The following is a 24,292-nucleotide window of genomic DNA, read 5'->3' on the forward strand; positions in this document are numbered from 1 at the left end:
GAAACTGTGATTAATATGGGATTCCCAATCCACATAATTCAGCTGATTAAGCTACTAGACCAGAAACAGGAAAGAATTGTAAGAACTAACATGGGAAACAGACTTATTCAAAATTGGTAAAGGTGTCAGGCAGGGTTGCATTTTGTCACCTCACCTTTCCAATCTTTAGTCAAATGAGTGAAGCGTTGGAAGATTTAGACACTGGAATCAAAACTGGAGGAATGAAGATAAACAACCTTCGTTATGCAGATGATACTATGCTAATCTACAATTCTAAGGATCATCTGAAAGAAATGCTGAGGAGATTTTGTGAAGCAAGTAAGAAAAAAGGATTGTTTCTGAATATGAGTAAAACAAAATTATGGTGATTGGTGATAATCTCAGTTCCAGTGAGTGAAGGTTAATGGGCAAGGTATCGAAGAAGTTGACGAATTTGATTACTTAGAATTAAGAATAAATAAAAATGGTGATTGCTCAAATGATGTAAAGGAGAAGACAGACAACTGCTAAAATGGTGGGTACTGAGCTGACTAAATTATGGAGAGATCAAGATCTGCCCCTAAAGACGAAACTGAGAATCATTGATTTGATAATTTTTCCAGTTGCCACTTATGGATGTGAAGCATGGAATCTGAAAAGAATTGACAAGAAGAAAATTGAGGCATTTGAAGTGTGGTGTTACAGAAGAACACTGAATTTTTAACATTGATCAAAGGAACAAATAAGTGGATACTGAATAAAATTGGCAGGCATAAAAAATTCTTCTTCATAGCATCAACAGAAGAAAACCCAAATATTTTTGAACATTACGTTCACATGTTACAAAGTTTATTTAAAAATCTATATTTAGTATTACAGTTGACAATATGATGCAACAAAACCAGCCAAAAAAAAAAAAAAATAAATAAATAACACCCCCCAACTTGTCAAAGCCATCTTTAAATTTATTCAAGAATGTTTGGAGCTTCATAACACTAGATGAAAATTTATTCCAACTAAATGATGTCTCATTTCCAGAGCTGCAATTTACAGAAATCCAGTCTTTCTTGGTAAGAATATTCTTTTTGTGCCCCTAACTAACCTTGTTGTTCTTCTCTGCATCCTTTCCAACAGCTCTACTCCTTTATAAAATGGGGTTTCCAAACTTGTATGCAATGTTCCAGTTGTGGCCTAAACATTGCCTTATAACAGGATGTCTCTTTGTCCCTACTGGCAAAATTGCTGTGTATCAACTACCTTGAGTTTAATACCATCCAAATGATATGTTATTCTGGGATTATCAATAGCAAAGTGCAGTATCTTGCATTTATCACTGCTAAACATTAATCTGCTTAGTTTATCTAGCTTCTCTTTAAGTAATACACCCTGATTATTGTCAGGAGTTATCATCACAGTAACTGCTGTGTCCACCTTTGAACTATCAGCAAACTTGAAATATGTACATCATTAATAAGTATAAAAAACAGTAAGAGTCCAAACACTGACCCCTGTGGAACCCACTCAGCACATTGGCCCACGAGGAGTAGTGGCCATTTACAAATGGCCACTACTCTTCGTCTCCTACCAGATAGCCATCCCTTAATTCATAGTAGTTAAAAATGAAGTCCGAGAATAGAATTATTGAAATATTCTTATTTAAAAAATTGTATTCAAATGATATTTATGGATAATGTACTGATACATACCTTTACATTGTCAAACACTTTCAAATTGTGTAGATTTTTTTCTATTGAGATTAGTATTCCATGTATTCCAGTGAGCTGATCGGAGGAGAGCCACCTGCCCACTACTTTTTGAATCAAATAGTGTATCATGGTAAAATTCACATTGGAAGTTGGATTTTTAAAACCAAAGGTAAAGCCTCCATATCTAAAAGGAAATCAATAAAAAAACATTTTTATTACCAAAATCGCATTCTGGGGAAAAATCATTAAAAAACATAATACCATATCATATTCATATTCTGGGGAAAGAAGTACAAGCCAAAACTTCATATACAATATAAAGTCCTTAGTCTATGAATTTTTCTTATCCTTTTTCAAATTTAAACTAATTTTATATCGAAAGGAATATGTATAAGCAAGAATTGTTGCTCCCATGAGGGGAATTCGTGATCAACACACAGATGGCGAATCGAAAGGGCAGCAATTACCGTAAAAATTGAAAACCAGCACTAGCCTCTGCGAATACAATTTATATATGTAGGTGGTAGATGACTTTCATCAACTGGTTAAATACCACCACTTTGCTTATTGGAGGCTTGAAGTGGTGAAACCCATGTTTAGTCTCTAGAGCAAAGTTTCTGGCATCCCCCTCTCCCCTACTTCTCCTTCAACCCATGCACAGTACTAAGTACTATAGGTTTTGATACCTTTCGTGTTTGGGGTTTTCATAAAAAAAAAAAAAAAAATATCAATAGTATGTTGCATATGATTGTGTCAATTGTTACATGTATACTTTGTGCAGAATTCGTATTAAATTTTTTTTTTTTTTTTTGGCTGATGCTGAATAAGCTTGCTTTCTTGCATCATATGCCTCTACTAATGCTAATGCTAAATCATTGTGGTGCCAAGTCATAGACAACGTACTCGTGTGTTTGTGCAAGAGGAGGATACAATGGGGACTAAAATAAGAGACAAGTAGATACGCATATGAGAACACAGAATATTATCATTTAGAAAAGCGTTTATATCGCTAACCTTTTTATTAATTTAATAGTAGTAAAATTTTATGATTAGTCCAAATAATACAGGTAAGTGTTTTTAATTCATTAAATAAAAGAGTCCGTTAAAATTACTCAAATATCTTAGAGCAAAATACACTAAATATTAATTTTTGAAATAATTAAAAAAATTATTGGATTAATTACCCAGGTAAGACATTTCAGAGGAAAATATTAAGTGAGCAGAATATAAAAAAAGAACAAGGAAGAAAAAACAAAACATGAAGGAAGTATGTTAAAGTATTGCAAAAGTACTACAACTATTGCACATGCAGAAAAAGGTGATAAATCGGAGCAAATTTCTGATGATGATAAAGTAATAGGACACCCCCACCCCTATAGTCGAGTAAGAAAATTATTCTTCTGTTGGAGGTGAAAAATCAGAAGCACTGGATGAAAAAATTCCCATAGAATCCATCAAGGATCCTGGTCGTTGGCCCAAAATTTTATCAAGAAAGTGGATAGACATGTTGGTGGAAATTGGACACGAACAAGTGAATAATGTTTCATTTCCTTCGAAAGAAAAAGGATGATTTTCAAGTGTATATTATGCATAGACATTAGAAAACAATGTAAAGATAAATCGTGACCGGTTATTATATTCACTTTCAATGTATATGTATTGTTTTTATTGTAAAATGTTTGGAACTACAAATATTCAATTATGTTCAACTGGCTTTTCCGATTGTAAGCAAGCTAGTATTAATTGCAACGATGAAATATCTTCTACTCATATTTCTAATTACAATAAATACTTTACAATGAAGTCCATGTTAACAAAACAAGCTGTAGATAAAGAACAATGTCGATTGTGTGAACTAGGAATAAATCGGTGGACTGAAATTTTGAAACAAATTTTTGCTTGTGTTCAATATTTATCTGGACAGTCTCTTGCATTTCATGGTTCAAGTGAATTGTACGTTCCCAATAATGGTAATTTTTTTAAAGTAATTGAAATTTAAGCTAAATTTGATCTGTACAAAATGGATCACCTTTCCATTAAAAAAAAATATTAGCCATATGTCACATTATCTGGGTAAGAGTAAATTTCAGAATGAAATTATTTCTTTAATTGCTAACAAAATAAGGAAAGAAATATTAGGTAAAGTTGAAAATAGTAAGTATTTCTCAATTATGCTAAATTACATCCCTGATTTAGCCATTTTTAACGATTAACATGTATCATACATTTTGTTGGATATTCTGGCAATGACGTAAAAATAAGGGAACATTTTTTTGGGATTTCATCAAATTAATGAAAACAGGTAAGAGGTTATGTACAGTAGTATTAAATGATTTATTCCCAAAATTAAATAAAATAATTTATTCCAGTAATCTTAACAGACTTAAAACTAAATAACACGAGGGTGGTCAAGGTTACGACAGAAGTTCCAGTATGAGTGGAAAATATATATACCGTCAAAAACTTATCAAATATGCAAAAAGTCGTGCAGTGTTTGTACCGTGTCATTCTCATACTTTAAATTTAGAAATCAATGATGCTGCAAAACCCACTTTAAAAATTGTACAATTTTTTGATATTGTGCAAGACATACACTTTCTTTTCTTCCTCCTCATACAATTGGGTAAAATTAATGGAAAATATTCCAAAATTAACATTACCATTGATTAGCATTAGTTGAGGAATATGATGCAAGGAAGCTTATACAGCATCAGCCAAAAAAAAACAAAACAAACCACCTTTCCATTTCACCAATCCGGTCACTCCAAATGTTTATCTAGTTCAGCTTTAAATTAATTTAAGCTATAAACTCCACAACAACAGATGGAAGTCTGTTCCAGCAATCAACTACCCACTGGCTAAAGGCAAACTTCCGCACATTTATTCTACAACTCTCTTTCCTCAATTTGAATCTATGTCCCCTCAGGTTCTTAATCTGAGCAAGTGGAAGTATCCCGTCAGCATTGAGCCTGCTCAAACCATTCAAGGCCTTATACACTTGAATCAGGTCACCTTGCAGGTACCTAGTCTCCAGATGTTGCAACTTGCAGAACTTAAGCCTTTCTTTGTAAGCACACACACCCCTTTGTTCCTCTCATCAATCTTCTTGTCCTCCTTACTTGTTCTAGCAATATAGTACTGTATACAGTACTCAAGGTGTGGCCTGACCATTGCTTTATACAAAGGGATAATCATCTATTTGTCTCTGCTAGCAAAATTCATATATATCATTGACAAAACTCCATGACCTGCTCTGGCAGCCAGTCTGCACTGCTCAGAGAACTTCATATCTGACTGCACAATTACCCACAAGTCTTTTTCATTCTCCACATCCCTGAGTGTAGTACAACACAGTTGGTACACTTCTCATGGATTACTGCTACCCATATGGAGTACTTTGCATTTGTCAATGTTAAACTTCAGTTGCCACTTCTCAGCCCATCTACCTAACTTTTCTAGATCCTGTTGCAGTAGCATATTCTCTTTACTGTCATTAACAACCCTGCCAACCTTTGTACCATCTGCAAACTTGGACATTAAGCCTGATATACCTTCATCAGTATCATTGATAAATATACAAAACAACAATGGGCCCAGCACCCAAACTTGGGGTGCTGGGCCCAATTCTACGCTAATAACATTAGTCCACGGCAAGCAGTCTCCATTTCTCACTCAACCATCACTTTATCCATTGCAGTAACTTGCCTTTAATGCCATACTGCTCCAATTTGTATAGCAGTCTTCCATGTGCTATTGTTTGATATTTGTTTTGTGTTTTTAGGAGCATTAGCAACTAAGGCCATATTGCTCCGAGGATATGCGGTGGTCATTCCCTGACCTTTCTGCATCCTCCGTATTTGGTGGGCAAGGGCTCGAACCCCGGTCTAATCAAGAAGTGTGTGCTATGCACTACTGTTCCTGCCCACCTGGCTATGGAGGTGCCTGTTTCATGTGCAACAATATCAAAAGCTTTCCTGAAATCCAAGTATATGATATCAAAATTATTTTTTGCATCCAGTCCATTTGTGACCATATCATAGTATCCAATCAGATAGCAGTAGTTTTCCGACACACATAACACTGCTTGGATAGCATCAGCAAATATTCTTGCACCTTTTCTATTTAAGTGTATCCCATCCCTGTAGAAGCAGTCCCTCCTGTTAGCAAGCAGAGACCACGCTGAAAAAAATTCTACCCTGAGTCTTGAACAATCTCTCCGGGGCCAAATTGATTTACAAGGCTCTCATCATATACTCCCCTCCTATCGTGTCTGGGCAGAATTGCAGACACATTCAAATTTAACCCTAACTCGCGACCTTTTTTCAGCATTGACCTGTACTTGTTAAGTAAATCTGCAGATCTCTTTCTCTTAAGGTCATTAGTGTCGACATGTTAAACAATATCACCTTTTGTACAGGGAAATAGAGTGGGCCAGTAAATCAGAGAGTCTTATAACGGGAGATTTTAATTTCCCAGATATTGACTGGAATTTGGGGGCTGGTCACTCACACACTAGCAAGGCTTTTGTGGATTTATTGGATGATTGTTTTCTACATCAGCATGTTCGGGAGGCAACTAGAGGGAGGAATACTCTTGATTTGATTATCAGCAGTGATTCTTCATGCATTAAGAATCTGCAGATAAATGAACCACTAGGTGGCAGTGATCACAGTGTGCTGAAGTGGGATTTACTCAAAGAGGTAACTACCATTAGGGGTAAAGGGAAGGGTTATTGCTTTCGTAAAGGCGACTATGATAGACTGAGACAGTATTTAAATTCTATACAGTGGGACCAACTGATGATGTTACCAACAGCAAATGCAAAATGGGAAGCATTCAAAGAACTTATCTTGGAAGCTACTAGGCTTTACATACCAACTAAGAAATATTGTTCAAGGTTTCGGCCTAAATGGATGTCAGATGAACTGATGAGGCATATGGCAGAGAAGAAACATGCATGGGATACATACAAATTAACACATGACACAGAAGCCTATGATAGATACAAGTTGATCTGTAACCAAGTTACAAAGGAGGTTAGGCAGGCGAAGGCAGATTACGAGAAATCTTTGGCAAGGGATGCAAAGAAAAACAGCAAAGAGTTCTTTACTTATGTAAACTCTAGAAGGAAGGGGATGAATCAGATTGGTCCACTTGATATCGATGGGTCAACTGTTGATGATCCTGCTCAGGTAGCTAACAAACTAAATGAATATTTTGCATCAACATTCACACATGAGGAGTTATTTAGCAAGGGGAAAGACAGAGGTGTATTCAACTCTAGCAGTAAGCTAGAGAATCTTGTAATAACTGAGAGTAAAGTGGAGGAGAAATTGTTGAAGATAAACACAAGAAAGGCACCCGGGGTGGATGGGATCTATCCAGTTATATTAAAGGAGGCAGCAAACCCTTAGCCATAATTATGAGAGCTTCCTTGGACTCAGAGGAGGTACCCACAGACTGGAGATGTGCAAATGTCACCCCAATTCACAAAGGAGGATCAAAGGCTGACACAAGTAATTATAGACCTGTGAGTTTAACTTCTGTTCCAGGAAAATTAATGGAGGCACTAGTTAAAGAAGCACTGCAGGATCATTTAGACAAGACTTCAGCTATAGCTCGGGCACAGCATGGTTTTGTTAAGGGGAAGTCATGCCTGACCAATTTGATTGGATACTATGATGCAGTCACAAAGGAACTGGATGCAGGGAATAACTTTGATATTATATACTTGGATCTTAGAAAGGCTTTTGATACTGTTGCACATGGAAGACTGCTGCACAAATTGGAGCAGTGTGGCATTGGAGGCAAATTGCTGCTGTGGATAAAGGGGTGGCTGAGGGGGAGAAGACAGAGAGTGGTAATCAATGGACACTGCTCGTCGTGGACTAATGTTATTAGTGGAGTCCCTGAGGGCTCAGTGTTTGGTCCATTATTGTTTTCTGTATTCATAAATGATATTGATGAGGGTATATCAAGCTTAATGTCGAAGTTTGCAGACGATACATAGGTAGGCAGGGTTGTCAAGGACACTACTGACACTATGCTGCTGCAACAGGATCTGGAAAGGTTGAGCAGATGGGCTGAGAGGTGGCAAATGAAGTTTAACATTGACAAATGTAAAGTACTACACATGGGAAACAGCAACCCCAGAGCAACGTATCAACTCTGTGGTACTACACTGACAGTGGTAGAGAATGAAAGGGACCTGGGGGTGGTTGTGCAGGCAGATATGAAGTTCTCTGAGCAGTGCAGACGGGCTGCAAGGGTAGCTCATGGTGTATTGTCAATGATATATAGGAATTTTTCTAGCAGGGATAAGGAGATGATTATTCCCTTGTATAAGGCAATGGTCAAGCCACACCCTGAGTACTGTATACAGGTCTGGAGGCCTCATTTCAAGAAGGATGTAGAGCTGCTGGAATGAGAACAGAGAAGGGCAACAAGATTAGTGAATGGAACAAAGGGGTGCTCTTACGAAGAAAGGCTTAAGTTTTGCAAATTACAGTGTCTGGAGACTAGGCACCAGCGAGGTGATCTGATAGAGGTGTATAAGGCCCTGAATGGTTTGAGCATGCTCAATGCTGATGGGATTCTTCCTCTCGCTCAGAATAATCACCTGATAGGGCATAAATTCAAATTGAGGAAAGACAGATGTAGGATAGACGTGCAGAAATTTGCCTTTAGCCAGCGGGTGGTTGGTTGGTGGAACAGACTTCCATCCCTTGTCGTGGAAGTTGATAGCCTAAATAAGTTTAAGGCTCAGCTGGACAGGTATTTTGAACGAACAGAGGGGTGAAGTGGAAGTGGTTTTTTTTTTTTTTTTTTTTTGGCTGATGCTGCATAAGCTTGCTTTCTTGCATCAAATGCCTCTACTAATGCTAATGCTAATTTTGCCCTTAAAAGAGATCACTTTGTGGTCTCTTAAGATATCTGCCCTACAACATCATCAAATTTTGATCCAGGCAGACCTACCCTGGTCTTGTTCCACCTATCCTTTTTGCATAATATACATTTCCCGTCTCCCCGACAATAACATGTTCCTGAGGGACCACTGTATTCCACCTTGGAAATTGCTGCTGTGTTGCCTGATGCAAAGTGAGCTCCGGCATTGAGCTTGGTAGATGAGAGCTTGATGGGTCCCGCATAGTAATTTCTTCGAGGGCATTTACCCTACACCTCATACTCCCATAGACGCCCACCAGAACGCGGAGTTGGTTCCTAATTTCTTCACAGTCTCTGTACCTAGCACACACACAAAGACATTCTCCTTGGCTAGATCATATCATCCTGTTCTAGACAGGTCTGCAAACATTTCACATTTCACACATTGTTTTAGACTGTGATGCGTTGGAGAATTGCCACCTTTTGTTTTCCTGTGAGCCACAGCATTCTGGCTATTCTGTAAATGCTGCTTTGCTGCTCAATTCCGTTATGTACAATTGAATTAACAATGAACTTTAATAAGATTAATAAATTTTACTGATTAATTGATAATACTATACTCATCTAACAGATTTCTAATACAGTGCTACGTATTTCGCTATCTAGTTTTACATTAAACCTTACACTATTCCGTATCATATAACAATGGCGGAAAGTTACGAACGTAAAATCTACGGACACTAAGTGTTAACTTTCAAAATCGCTATCTAAATTCAAAAATAAACCATGGAGCTTGGCTAGAACTATAAAGCTACTTATAGAAATTAATTTAGTATAACAATTAAGTCAATAAAACGACTAAATATAAATAAAAACTTAGCATTCGCCAGAGCTGCAAAAATCTTGGTCAACGTGGTAATAACCTCATACCCAATCCTCTAAAATCTGTGAGCAATATGTGTTGGAAAAATAGAATAAAAGCAGTTATGCCGTTAAGATTTCAACTTGGTGAAATTTATGACATCTAAAAATATATTCTTGGTTAAATGTTAAGAGTATGAAGGAGATGATTTATGCATGGGTACTGCACATACATCATTTCCACTACCCAGGTAGCAATGAATGCATTGTTTAATTATATCTGATATTGTGAATACCTTCACAACAAGTGGCCGAGGTATTGCACTACTTTCAATAATTAACACTTCACCAGTGGAGAAGACTAATGTTACTTATTCTTGGCAGATACCACCACCCGTATGGTACCATTTCAAAGCTTGTTGGCCTATTCATCAGTGGGTGGGCAGGTACCCTGTTGAGTATAAATGAGCCTGTTGTACTGGAATCCATAGGATAGATAATAAAAATAATTAATTAGTAATTAATAATTAATAAATAATTAATAATTAATAATTAATCAGTAAAAAATATCTTTAATCACAAATATATACTTGTAGCTTTTGAGGCTGAATGTGCCTTTTTCTCAACAGAAATGAAAACTTTAAAGATAAAATTATTCTAACGGACACAGTTGTGCGAGCAGTGAAGCGTGCGAGGGCACGAGGTAGGCTAATCAATCATTAAATTGTAGTTTTTTCTCCAGCGCTCATCTAGACATAAAACGGTTGCCTCGAAGAAGGGGTGTAGTCTCATGCCATTGCAACGGTTCATGGCTCTCGAATTACACAATATATCGAGTGACTCTAACCAGAGGCGGTGGTGAAAGTGTCAGCAGTGGTCAATTATTCCGTAGTCATGCTTGGGATTGAGGTCATGGTGGGTGGACCTGAAATGATTCCGCGATTACGGACTGGTCGGTCTCAGCAAGGCGAATCGCTCTGTCGTCCATGTCTTCCAATTCTTCCATGGCGATGTTGGCCAGAATGGAACTAACAGGGGCACCCATGGCAGTTCCATGTACCTGCTGGTATACAGAATCCTCAAAGGTAAAGATGCTGCCTGACAAGCACAGGTTGAGGGTAGTACAGATGTCGTCAGTGGACAGTGATGTTCTGTTAGCAAGGTTTGGGTCACTCTCGAGGAGCCTCTTGCAGTTTATGGCCTGTTGGACAGGGATTGATGTAAAAAGTGACACAACATCAAATTGGGGAGTACAATGTGTACAGAAAGGATAGACAGGACAGGAAGGGAAGAGGGATTGTGCTGCTAGTAAAGAAACACGTAAAATCTAAGGAAGTGCATCCAATTGATGTTGGTGGACAATGCAATGTTGAGTCTGTTTGGTGTTACATAAGCACTGGGAAAGGAAAAATGAGAGTAGGTGTGTCATAGGCCTAATGAATCTGATGAGTATAATAAGCAATTGTGCAGAGAAACAGAGTGGGCCACTAAATCAGAATGTCTTATAACGGGGGATTTTAATTTCCCAGATATTGACTGGAATTTGTGGGTTGGTCACTCAAACACTAGCAAGGCTTTTGTAGATTTATTGGATGATTGTTTTCTACAGCAGCATGTTCGGGAGGCAACTAGAGGGATTAATACTCTTGATCTGATTATCAGTAGTGATTCTTCATTCATCAAGAATCTGCAGATAAAGCAACCACTAGGTGGCAGTGATCACAGTGTGCTGAAGTGGGATTTACTCAAAGGGGCAACTACCATCAAGGGTAAAGGGAAGGGTTTTTGCTTTCGTAAAGGTGACTATGGTGGTCTGAGACAGTATTTAAATTCTATATAGTGGAACCAACTGATGATGTTACCAACAGCAAATTCAAAATGGGAAGCATTCAAAGAATTAATCTTGGAAGCTACTAGGCTTTTCATACCAACAAAGAAATATTGTTGAAGATTTAGGCCTAAATGGATGTCAAATGAACTAATTAGACATGTGACAGAGAAGAAAAATGCATGGGATACATATAAATTAACAGTGACACAAGACTATGCTAGATATAAGCTGGTTAACCTCCTTCTGTTAACCTCCTATGATAGATATAAGCTGGTTCACCTGCCTAACCTCCTTTCTAACCAAGTTACAAAGGAGGTTAGGCAGGCGAAGGCAGATTACAAGAAATCTTTGGCAAAGGATGCAAAGAAAAACAGTAAAGAGTTCTTTACTTACGTAAACTCTAGAAGGAAGGGGATGAATCAGATTGGTCCACTTGATATTGATGGTTCAACTGTTGATGATCCTGCTCAGGTAGCTAACAAATTAAATGAATATTTTGCATCGACATTCACACATAAGGAGTTATTGATTGAGGGAAATGCCAGAGGTGAATTCAACACTGGCAGTAAGCTAGATAATCTTGTAATAACCGAGAGTAAAGGGGAGGAGAAATAGTTGAAGATAAACACAAGAAAGGCACCTGGGTTGGATGAAATCTATCCAGTTATATTAAAGGAGGCGGCAAAGGAATTAAGCAAACCCTTAGCCATAATTATGAGAACTTCCCTGGATTCAGGGAAGATACCCATGGACTGGAGATGTGCAAATGTGACCCCAATCCACAAAGGAGGATGAAATGGAAACACAGGTAATTACAGACCTGTTACTTTGACTTCTGTTCCAGGGAAATTAATGGAGGCACTGGTTAAAGAAACATTGCAGGATCATCTAGACAAGACTTCAGTTATAGCTCGGACACAGCATGGGTTTATTAAGGGGAAGTCTTGTCTGACTAATTTGATTTTATACTATGATGTAGTCACAAAGGAACTGGATGTAAAGAATAACTTTGATATCATATATTTGGATCTTAGAAAAGACTTAGATTCTGTTGCACATGGAAGACTGCTACACAAATTGGAGCCAAATTGCTGCTATGGATAAAGGGATGGTTGAGTGAGAGAAGACAGAGAGTGGTAATCAATGGACACTGCTCTTCGTGGAATAATGTTATTAGTGGAGTCCTTCACGGTTCAATGTTGGGTACATTGTTGTTTTCTGTATTTAGAAATGATAGTGATGATGGTATATCAGGCTATAATCACATATAACTTTTCACTATGCACTATGTATTTGTAAAGAAAACATGTGGGAACATGTCATGCAATAGCAAATCTTACGGCATGAGCTATCCCCCCTTCCTATATTCATTCTTCCACTAATACTCCTATCGCCATCTAGTATGTCGGCTGTGTGCATGGAAAGTAAAAGCACCTGTGCAACTTCATAGAAATCAGTGCGCTGCCATGCACGTGCACAGATAGAGGGAACTGTGGAAAGAAGTATTAAAAGGATAGATAGATTTCAATTGATGCATACTACTGAAATAAAAAAAACAAGTTTTTGAAGTACTGGTACACATTGGCTGTGTAACTGGATTGGTAGATCAGTGGCAACCTTTGAAAAGTCTATTTAAAGAAAATGTTAGAGGTCCTCAGAAAAGCCCTATGAGCTCTTTTCAGAGTTACAGAATTGAAAGTTAGAACAGGTGATCACAAGTGACTGCCACTGACCCATATCCAAGTCCAGCTTATGATCCTGAAGTTGTTTTGAAAGAAGATAAACTACTCACCCCTCAAGGAAAAAGAACTTCTGAATCGCACACTTCTGGCGAAGGGAATCCTGAACAGGAAAAGCAAGATGATAATGATAGGCATGCCAGAAAACAGTACTTGCTGTTAACAAATAATTAGGCGTATAACCAGTAAAATAAAATATCTTTAATCACAAATAGATACTTGTAGCTTTCGAGGCTGAATGTGCCTCTTTGTCAACAGAAATGGAAACTTTAAAGATAAAATTATTCTAATGGACACAGTTGTGTGAGCAGTGAAGCGTGCGAGAGCACGAGATAGGTCAATTAATCATTAAACTGGTGTTGATTGTTGCTGCATGGACGTGCGTAGTTTTTTCTCCAGCGCTCATCTAAACTTAAAACGGTTGCCTCTAAGAGGGGTGTAGTTTCAGATGCAAAACCAAAACCGCATCATTCCTAAAGGCTTCTGCTATAAAGCCCCATTTAACAACAGTTGCGTGGACCGTGTATGTTTCAACTTTGGCCTACAAACCTTTAAATTGTGGGTAACCCATCTCCACTACGAAATCAAGTGAGCTGACTACAATAAATTCAGGCTCTTGCAGCAACTACAATGTAGGATCTCACCTATAATATTTACTAACCTTGTTCATACCATTTCTCACCAAGCTAACCGTATCTCTGATACCTATCGTTCCCGACAACAACAGAAATTTGTTAATCTTGACAGAGAAGCCCACTCCTTAAGAACGAACAGTGATTCAACTAATGTGGATTCCTTCATTCTAAATCTGAGCAGCAAGCAACAAACTACTCACCCCTCAAGGAAAAAGAACTTCTGAATCGCACACTTCTGGCGAAGGGAATCCTGAACAGGAAAAGCAAGATGATAATGATAGTAACCACTGAGCAGCTCAATGTTTTGACCGCCGGAATGAAGTTCATTGTCGTGTCGTCGAAGCCACTAATCACACAGCTTGCAATGGGAATAGAAGCAAGCATTACCAACCTCCCTGAAGAAGCTGTTAATGAAATCGGTTTCCAAACAGCCTCCATCCTCCGAAGCACACGGCCCACCAGCTCAAACCTTAATCACCGTCAGCACCATCGTCGTGCAATACCATCATCGTGCTGCCTGCTGACAAGGGACGTCGCACTGTCGTATTGGACCGGTCGGCCTACCTAGAGAAAGCCCTGGTCCTCCTACAAGACCCCAGCGTATATGAACCCGTGACGGATCCGCCCATCAAAGTCTTAGGACGTATGGAATCATTCGTTAATAAACTTGTCTATGCATGGTTTAAAGCAAAGAAAATTTCTGCTCCAACTCAGCGGCTTCTTCATGCCACAGGATGCCAACTACCACAGTTTTATGGGTTACCAAAAATCCATAAGCCAGGTGTTCCTCTCCGGACCATAGTGTCTTGCTGCAATGCACCTACGTATGAACTATCCAAATATATTGCATGACTCCTCACACCTCTTGTAGGAAATACCACCCACACTGTCACTAACAGCGGCGACTTCATTCACCTTATTAAAGAGCTCTCAATTTCTGACAATGCTGTTATGGTGTCATTTAATGTAGTGTCGCTATTTACATCAATCCCTGTCCAACAGGCCAAAAACTGCACCAAGAGGTTCCTTGAGAGTGACTCAAACCTTCCTAACAGACCATCACTGTCCACTGACAACATCTGTACTGCCTTCAACCTGTGCTTTTCAGGCAGAGTCTTTACCTTTAAAGATTCCATATACCAGCAGGAACATGACACTGCCGTGGGTGCCCCTGTTAGTTCCGTTGTAGCCAACATCGCCATGGAAGAACAGATATTCCTGGACCCACCAGTACCTATTACAACGTGGTGCAGATACGTCGATGACATCTTCACAATCATCCCAAGTGGCTCTGAAACAACATTGCTAGAATATCTCAATTCCCTGTCTGTGTTCATCCAGTTCACTCTAGAGTTAGATGTAGACTGATCTCTCCCATTCCTGGATGTCCTAGTAAAATGCGTGGGCCCACATTTGGAAACCTCAGTATACTGTAAGCCAATGTGGTGCAGTCAGTTCACAAACTACAGATCCGGCCATGCTCCTAGTCATCTCAACAGCACTGCCCACACTCTATTCTCCAGGGCTTGGAGCCATTTCAGCACAGATGAAGGTGGGCACAATGAGATTTCTAGAGTGAGGACAGACTTGATCAATTGTGACTACCCAACCCACATATTAGACAAGTGCTTATTACAAGCATAGGAGCTCACAGTCCACCTGAGACCGCCATCTTCTCAGGACAATGCACCTACCGCCTCCATTCCCTACTATCCAGGTATGTTGGGCCGGATCTCCAAAATCTTCCGAGAAATACCGCATAAAATGTGTGCAGCTGCCTGGTAGAAACTTACGTTCTCTAGTTTCCAATGTAAAGACCCCCGGTCACCACCTCTCTTATGCAGCAGTGTAATATACCACATAGCCTGCAAAGACTGTGACAGCTGCTACATAGGAGAGACCTCGAGACATTTTCAAGACCGCCTTGCAGAACACGACAGAGCAATTCGCCTTGCTGAGACCGACCAGTCTGCAATCGCGGAACACATTTCTGGTCCACCCACCACGATCTCAATCCCAAGCATGACTACGGAGTAATTGACCACTCCCGACACTTTCGCCACTGCCTCTGGTTAGAGTCACTCAATATATTGTGTAATTTGAGAGCCATGAACCGCTGCAAAGGCATGAGACTACACCCCATCTTAGAGGCAACCGTTTTAAGTCTAGATGAGTGCTGGAGGAAAAAACTATGCACGTTCATGCAGCAACAATGAACACCAGTTTAATGATTGATTGGCCTACCTCGTGCCCTCGTACAATAAAGGATTCTTCTCACTGCTTGCACAACTGTGTCCATTAGAATAATTTTATCTCTAAAGTTTCCATTTCTGTTGAGAAAGAGGCACATTCAGCCTCGAAAGCTATAAGTATCTATTTGTGATTAATGATATTTTATTTTTACTGGTTATACACCTAATTATTTGTTATGTACCATGTTGTTGCAATAGTCACAACTATTGCAACAACAGATTATGGGGTTATACTTCATAACACAGTTATGAAGTATAATTCCATAATATGAGAGATGTTTGTGGTGTGCATGGTTTAATCTAAAAATACATTCTTAGCTAAATGCTAAGAATATGAAGGAGATGGTTTATGCATGGGTACTGCACATACATCATTTCCACTACCCAGGTAGCATGAATGCATTGTTTAATTATATATCATACCTTCACGAGTGGATCTGCCGAGAATAAGTAACAGTCTTTTCCACTGGTGAAGCGTTACTTATTCAAAGCAGTGCAATACCTTGGCCACTTCTTTGGTTAAAAACAGCATTTAAGTTCTTGGAATTAAAAATAGTTTTGGCTAGTGTTATCAATAAAGGAATTAAGGAAATAAGCTGAATGAATCAGACATGTATTTTCATGGTGGCAGGTGATATGAAAACAAGGGAAACGAAATTTTGGAAACGCTAGACGATTAGATCGCTTTAAGTAAACCTTTGGGTAGTATGTTGTCAATTACTCAAATAGGTTATCTCCCAGTGTAATAGAAATAGAGAGTTTGACAGGAATCAAGGAAGAAGTGGATTTTTACATTTTAGGGAAATGAGCAAATTGTGATTTTCACTTCGGATCCTTCCTCTCTCACTTAGCAGATATAAAATAAACTTGCTGGCTTGCAACATTTGGTTAAACTAATGCTGATACTAAAGAAACAGAAACATGAAAATGACTTTACTATTTAAGTTGATGGTGTTTTTTTTTTTTTTTTTTTTTTTATGTGAACCCCAAACACGAGAGGTATTAGAACCTATAGTACTTAGTACCGTGCTTGGGTTGGAGGTTGAGAAGACGAAAGAAGATATTTGTTGACATTGGACTTGAACTTCTATAGATTGTAATTTTCAGGAAATATGTATGAAGGAAGGTTGTTCCAGAAAACGGCAGTTGAATGAATAAATGAGGAAGATGAAAAGTTGGTTCTGTGGGTTTGAAGTTGGACAGTAAATGGATGTTGGCTGGTGGCGGCACGTGTTCGCACTGTTTTGAAAGAGAGAGCGGGAATTATAGAAGCCAATTCAGAAGAACAGTGTCCATGGAGGTATCTGTAGAAGAGGCATGCAGCAGAAACAGTACGTCTATGAGAAAGCGAGTGGAGAGACTCTGTTAGAGATGAATCATTAATTAACCTAACTGCCCTCTTCTGAATGGAATCAAGAAGCCTGAGAGAGGTTTTGGGGGTACCACCCCAGATGTGGGAACAATATTCCATGGCAGGGCGGATTTGCGATTTATACAGAGTGAGCAGCTGTTTGGAAGAAAAGTAACGTCGAGAGCGAAAGAGAAAACCAAGTTTTTTAGATGCAGAGGAAGCAATGTTTGTAATGTGCTTGTGCCAAGAGAGATTAGAAGTCAGGGTAATCCCCAAAAGAGATATATCCTTTTGCCTAGAAATTGAAGTGTCACTAAAGATAAGCATAGGAGCAGAAGAATCCTTTTTGCGAGATATAAGACAAGACTGAGTTTTAGAAGGGTTGAAATTAGTATTAGTATTAGTAACGGCCGCATGGTGCAAGAAAGCCTATGGCTTATGCTGCACCAGCCAAAAAAAAAAAAAAAAAAAAATCCGAACAAAACAATGACAAAAACAAAAAATAAATAAATAAAATAAATAACTATATAATAATAATTAATAAATAAAAAAAAAATAAAATAAAATAAAAAATAAATAAAAAGGAAATTAAACCTATCATCCTATGCGCTTCCCTTACCCGAAAGTACTATCCAGATGACCTTTGAATTTCCCCAAACTGTCGGCCTCTACCACCCATGAAGGCAACTTATTCCAGTAATTTATAACTCACTGGATAAAATAAAACTTCCTGCAGTCCAATCTAAACATTTCCCCCGTAACTTGAATTTATGTCCCCTAGTTCTAGCATCATTTATAATCTTGAAAATTTTGTCCTCATTCATTTTACTGATGCCTCTGAGAGCCTTAAACACCTCAATCAAATCTCCTCTAAGGTGTCTAGTTTCCAAACTCTGCAACCCACATATTCGAAGTCTTTCTTCATAAGGACGCCCTTTTGCCGATCTCACCAGGCGAGTTACCCTTCTTTGCACCCTTTCAAGAAGCTCGTTGTCTTTCTTTAGGTGTGGTCTCCATACTTGAACACAGTATTCCAAGTGTGGTCTAACATAAGCCTTATATAATGGGATTATCACGTCCCTATCTCTACTTGCAAAAGTTCGATAGATCATCGATAGGACACCATGGGCCTTCCTTGCAACCTGTTTACAATGCTCAGAGAATTTCATGTCTGACCGTATCGTAACACCCAAGTCCCTTTCCTCCAGTACTGGGTTTAGTTGAACTCCACCAAGTGAATAAGTTTTTTTGGGATTACTGTTTCCCAGGTGTAATACCTTACACTTTGTTGGATTAAAGCACAGCTGCCATTTTTCTGACCATTCCTGAAGTCTATCTAGGTCTCTCTGAAGAAGCTCAGCTTGACAGTGATCATTAACTACTCTACCAATTTTAACATCATCTGCAAATTTAGACATCACGCCCTCTATCCCTTCATCAATGTCGTTTATGAAAATTAAAAACAACAGTGGTCCTAATACTGATCCTTGGGGAACCCCACTTCTTACATCAACCCAATCTGAGGAATAGCCATTTATCACAACCCTCTGCCTCCTGCCCTGAAGCCATCCTTCTATCCATCTAAGGATTTTCCCAGTGATTCCAACCTGTTCCAACTTATAAAGCAACCGCTCATGTGGGACTGAGTCAAAAGCTTTGCTGAAATCTAAATAAACAATGTCGAAATTATTCCCTAAATCCAGCTCGTGAGTGACCCTTTCGAAATAGCGAACCAGATTTTTTAAACATGATTTTCCCTTTACAAAACCATGCTGAGTATCCTTGAGAATTTCAATTCGATCCAAATGATCCTGAATTCCACCCTTGATCATTGCCTCCATGATTTTCCCCACTACTGAAGTCAGACTGACAGGTCGATAATTTCCAACTTCACTTTTAGAGCCACCCTTATGTATGGGAGATACATTTGCACTTTTCCAATCCAAGGGAATCTCCCCAGAGTCTAATGATGCTCGCATAATTAGCCTCAATGGTTCAATGCACTTGCTTGCCGCCTCTCTTAAGATTATATGGTATATTCCATCAACTCCAGGAGCCTTACTGGTCTGTAGGCTTGAAAGTTTTTTCATTAAATAATCTTGCGAAATTTCAATATCATTAATTACATATTTTTTAACTTCGCTCCCACAATTTCCCATTGCCACAAAAGGTTTTTCATTTGTAAATATCGATGCAAAATAACTGTTGAGTTCATCTGCAACGGCAGCTGGTGTATTTATTACTATCCCCTTTCCCTTGCGTAAAGGTCCGATCTGGTTTGTCCTGCTCTTCTTGGCATTTATATATGTGAAGAATTCTTTATCCCCCCCTCTTTGCTCTATTTGCTAGTGATTTCTCATAAACTGCCTTTGCCTGTCGAACCTTTTCTGTGGCTCTATTACACATCACCTTGTAGCTGTTATAGGCTTCAGTACTTTTTATTGCTCTGTAACCTTTCCATGCCACCTTTTTCTGCTCAAGTAATGCGGCAACTTCGCTATTCATCCAACTTGGAACCCTCCTCGTGGAGTATTTTTTTAATGGTATATACGCATTCAAGGCATCTGTGATTAATGTTTTAAAAGCGTACCACAGTTCAATTGTATTCATTCTCTGCGCGATATCTACCCAGTTAATAGAGGCCATGTAGTACCTTAGGGCATCGTAATTTCCTTGTCTGAAATTAAAACCCATTCCTTTGCCTTTTACTTCTGCTACCTCTCTCGTCATCATCCACCGTAGAACTCCGTGATCACTTCCTGCTACTGGTTCCTCTACTGTCAGTCCTGTTATGTCATCTGATTCATGGGTGATGATGAGGTCTAGGATATTCTTTTCTCTAGTACTTTCCCTGACATGTTGATACAAATAACAGTCATCTAGTTGATTTAAAAATTTTGTTTCCCATGTCGAGTTTCCTTCCCATTTACTCCAATCAATTAGAGGCAAATTGAAATCACCCATAATAAGGCATTGACGCTTACTTGCCCATTCCATTTGCATGTAGAGGCTTTTGTCATAATCTTCACAATCACCTGGTCTGTAGATTACTCCTACTCGCATTATACCTTTGTTTCCAACTATCTCACACCATACAGACTCTGTACTAGCATGTGGAATGTCTGAATCCGGGAAAGCTATTGTCGCACTTAGGCTGCTTCTGATAAGAAGCATTACCCCACCACCCCTTCTATCTAACCTATCCTTCCTAAATACATTATACAAGCCGTACTGAAACTCAGGCGATGAATGCATGCGCGTACCGAGGTGAACATGTGCTCGAAGGTGCTCCAGAAATTTATCAGTTTTAAACGGTTTTGTAAAACTATTCAGTGGTGATTTTTCGTCTACCAGGGACTAAACTCACAGAGGATCTCTAGATCTGGACAAGCTGCATCAGGTCGTCAGATTCAAGGTAATTTTTATAATTTTTATCGTTGTTTCTACTTCTGACAAAGAAAGTCATTCTCGCCAGTTCAGTTGCGGACAAGGTCAGCGCAACCCCCCGTTGATTGTCTCCTGCTAAAGCCAGCCGCCCCAGGGAACACTTTCGAAGTGACCTTCCCATAGATCACTCCGTTTAACGTAAAAACGCTGAAGGTATTTTAATCTTTCACTGACCCTGCTTTGCCATTACATTTCAGTTTAGTCAGCATGGGCGAAAATTTGATATGTACCGGATGTCTCAAGGAAGCAGATTTTCTACTTGTATGTTCTTCCTGTAAGCAGGTATGTCTCTGCGGACCTTGTAGCCCATATTCGGATCTAAAAAAGCTTGCAAAGAAAATTAAACTTGCGTGGAAATGTGATGTCTGCAAAATGATCAATAATGACAGCGATAAAGTTGATACTGCGCATCCCACCTTTTACAGAAAACATTCGGAACAGACTGATCCCATTGGCTGTGATGAGCTGAGAGTCCTAGTGAACCCAATTCAAGTCGCCGTTACGGAATTGGTATCCGGACTAGATCAGTTAAAAGATTCTCACATGCGTCTGACAGAGAATGTAGTCGCAAAACTCGAACATCGGCATGAAATGACTACAGAAAGTAATTCCAACGTCATGGAAGCGATCGTCAGCAGTTCCGAAATTGTGATGTCAAGAGTCAACTTCATGGAAAACGAGCTAAGGAACCTCCAGGAGACCTCATCCGACGTCATTTCGAAAATGGAATTCGGCTTTAGTATGATGAAAGCGAACCTCGCAGAACTTCATGATAACGTCACATTTCTGCATCGATGTAACAAGGATATCAAGCTTATTCTTCTAGACATCTACAATAAAATCGAACTGAATAAGTCCGAGGATTCTAGAGAGCTTGTCAATCTGCTCAACGCGCAGGACCTTATTAAGATTTATAAAAATTATGAAAAGACCAATATCATGTTAATTTGTCCTGAGTGTAAAACAAAATCTAGTCACGTTCCTTCCGCTACAAATCCTGGAAGAAGCGACTCCGCTGAGGCCTCGATCGACATCCCTGATCAGGCCGAATCCACTGGTCTCCAACAGCCCCCTTCAGAAGGCACGAACGAACAGTGTTCTTCCCAAGGAAAAAAATCATTCTCGATCACAGGAAAAGACAACTGATGAATATCATCCCCCACTCAGGATCAATACCAAGCCATTCAAGGAAAAAACATTAGGAGCGAATAAGAGTTTTCAACGCAATGAACGATTTCCCCCTCCTGGAGAACCAGCGTCTGAACTCCAAACCTCCTCTTACCTCTCCTCACATAAATCACAGAAGGACAGCACCACCCATTTTCTCCCGTCTCGGGTACAAAACTATTCCGTCCAAGACTCAGAAGTAAGCCAATGTGCTACATTTGCAGATGTCCTTAAATCTAATCATTCAACCGTCCGGACACCTTGGAAGAATGCCCCCAGCTTACGGGTCAGGCCGCACGCACCAGAGGAAGAGGGGCAACCAATTCCCGGCATGCAAAGTCTACAATCTGAGGCACCGGAGCTTCCCTATCAACCAAATCACACCCGGAAATTTCAGAACCACAGCAAATCATCCCGAAATTATTCATCTCGCCCCCACATCGAGGAAACAACCAAACCAAGACACCCAACATTTCCTAAGATGACACCGTGCAAAGGGAAGCAGAAATACACAAAAAACCAAGTAACTGCACCAGAAAAGCCAAACTACAACATGAAGCCCACAGTCGGGACTGCTAACTCAACGAAAATACATGCAATTCCGCTAAAAATCTCATCACATGAAAAATCAATTTTTGTCTCCAGGCTTTCTCCACAGACAACTGTTGAACAGATGTGGTCTTATTTGAATGAAGACTTAGGTATAGACACAGAAGTTACCAGGCTAACGACCAAACAACCATACTATGCATCATTCAAAATCACTACAGCAGAATCAAACTACAAACTACTCAGCCTTGCATCTTCTTGGCCTGCAGGGGCACTAGTGAAACACTTCTACACTACAAAGCGTACCTCCACCTGGATGCGGTATCCCCAACGTATTAAAACCACAAATAATGAAAGGAAAACCTGACTCAGACCCGCCATTAAGTCGAAGTTTGGGGAGGAACATTCCGGTTATACTGAGCAGGACCTTCTTAAAGGTTCAAACACCCTCACAGAAGCTTGCCAGGGCCATGATCACCCACCACAAACGCCTGAGGGAAGACATATGAAGATTGAGGTGAGAACTACCTCCAGAACGAACCATAGACGATTGATGAAGGCCATCAGAGCTCCAACAAGGACATACATCCAAACTTCTTTAATGTGCACAATTTTCTATCAAAATACTAGAAGTCTGAGAAATAAACTTCAGACAATGGAAATTCTTCTTTTGTCAAGGTGGTATGACATCATTTGTATCACAGAGACATGGCTGTCCCCCAATGAAGAAGACCTCGCATTTTCTCAAGCCACTTGCTTCTCGGGCATTTTTGCCTCCAGGGAACGGACAACTGGTGGTGGTGTAGGCATTCTCTTCAACACAAAAAAATTCTCACTGACAAGCTCAGCAACACTAAAAACAGAACTGTTTGAAGCTGCAAGAGCCTCACTCAGCATTCAAGGCCACAGACTTGACGTGTGCACAGTCTACATCCCCCCTCCCACAGTAAAGAACACTTTACAAGAGATCTCCAACTGGATCATTAATCAATGCCACCCTAAAGCAACATTACTAGTGTGTGGAGACTTTAATATTAGCTCAGGCCAACACAGTCTTCGCAAATTGTTATCTTCTAATCTGGCATCAGTAGGTCTGCCCCTCCAGAATTTTTCCCCTACCAGAGGCTCAACCTGTTAGACCTAATATTTGCAACAGACACCCTCACCGTTGACAGCCAACCGGAAACAGCCTTCATGTCAGACCATCTACCAGTAGGCCTCATTCTTCCAATCACTCCCAGGACATCCTGGCAACATCAGGCACCAGTTAAGAAGACAGTGATTAGCCCTTCTCTCCTCAATCCAGAGAAATGCTGCTTCGCAGCATCTATTTTTCCTTGGGAAGCCCTAAACCAATGTGATCCACAGCTCGGGCTGCACTTTCTTACCTGCTGGCTGCAGTCTATTGCTCGAACTGCAGCGTCAAAAACAGTTTCAATCTCCTGTCGAAGCAAAGCATGGTGGACCCAAGATCTCAGCCTTAAATTTCGGAATAAACAACGACTACATGCAAAATGGAAAGAAAAATTAGACCCACTAGACAGAATTGCATACTCAAGAGCCACGCCCAGTTCAATAGAAGCAAATCTGAAGCCATTAAAGCCTATATCGACAAAACAATCAAGATCGGGAAAGCACCGTTTAAGGCAAGGCATGATGAATTCCCTCAACAACTTAATCCAATTGAATGGCTAGACTACATCACAAGATTTAAGCCAAAGTCAGCATCAGACCTTAAGAGCATTCACAACAGTTGTCAGCGAGATGTCCTCGCTTCCATCATCATCACAAAAAGAGAGCTTATCCAGGCCATCAATGATATCCCACCAACGTCTTGCACTGGATATGATGGGGTCCCACAATTCATTCTTAAGAGCGTTAGTGTATTCA

General features: G+C 39.6%; 1 protein-coding gene across 1 annotated transcript in view; it reads right to left on the reverse strand.

Moving 5' to 3' along the window:
* Positions 1–24,292, reverse strand: part of LOC150077598 (phospholipid-transporting ATPase ABCA1-like) — a gene marked incomplete at its 3' end in the record, with an annotated part of 856,770 nt that overhangs the window by 183,944 nt on the left and 648,534 nt on the right. The window contains exon 33 of the mRNA XM_090386943.1: positions 1,686–1,869. Within this exon, the coding sequence (XP_090243069.1) occupies positions 1,686–1,869 (184 nt within the window). The remainder of the gene's footprint in view (positions 1–1,685; positions 1,870–24,292) is intronic.

Source organism: Mastigoproctus giganteus, chromosome 12 (assembly GCF_048544385.1).
Source record: "Mastigoproctus giganteus isolate SK-2022 chromosome 12, ASM4854438v1, whole genome shotgun sequence".
In the NCBI taxonomy this organism is placed as follows: Eukaryota; Metazoa; Arthropoda; class Arachnida; order Uropygi; family Thelyphonidae; genus Mastigoproctus; species Mastigoproctus giganteus.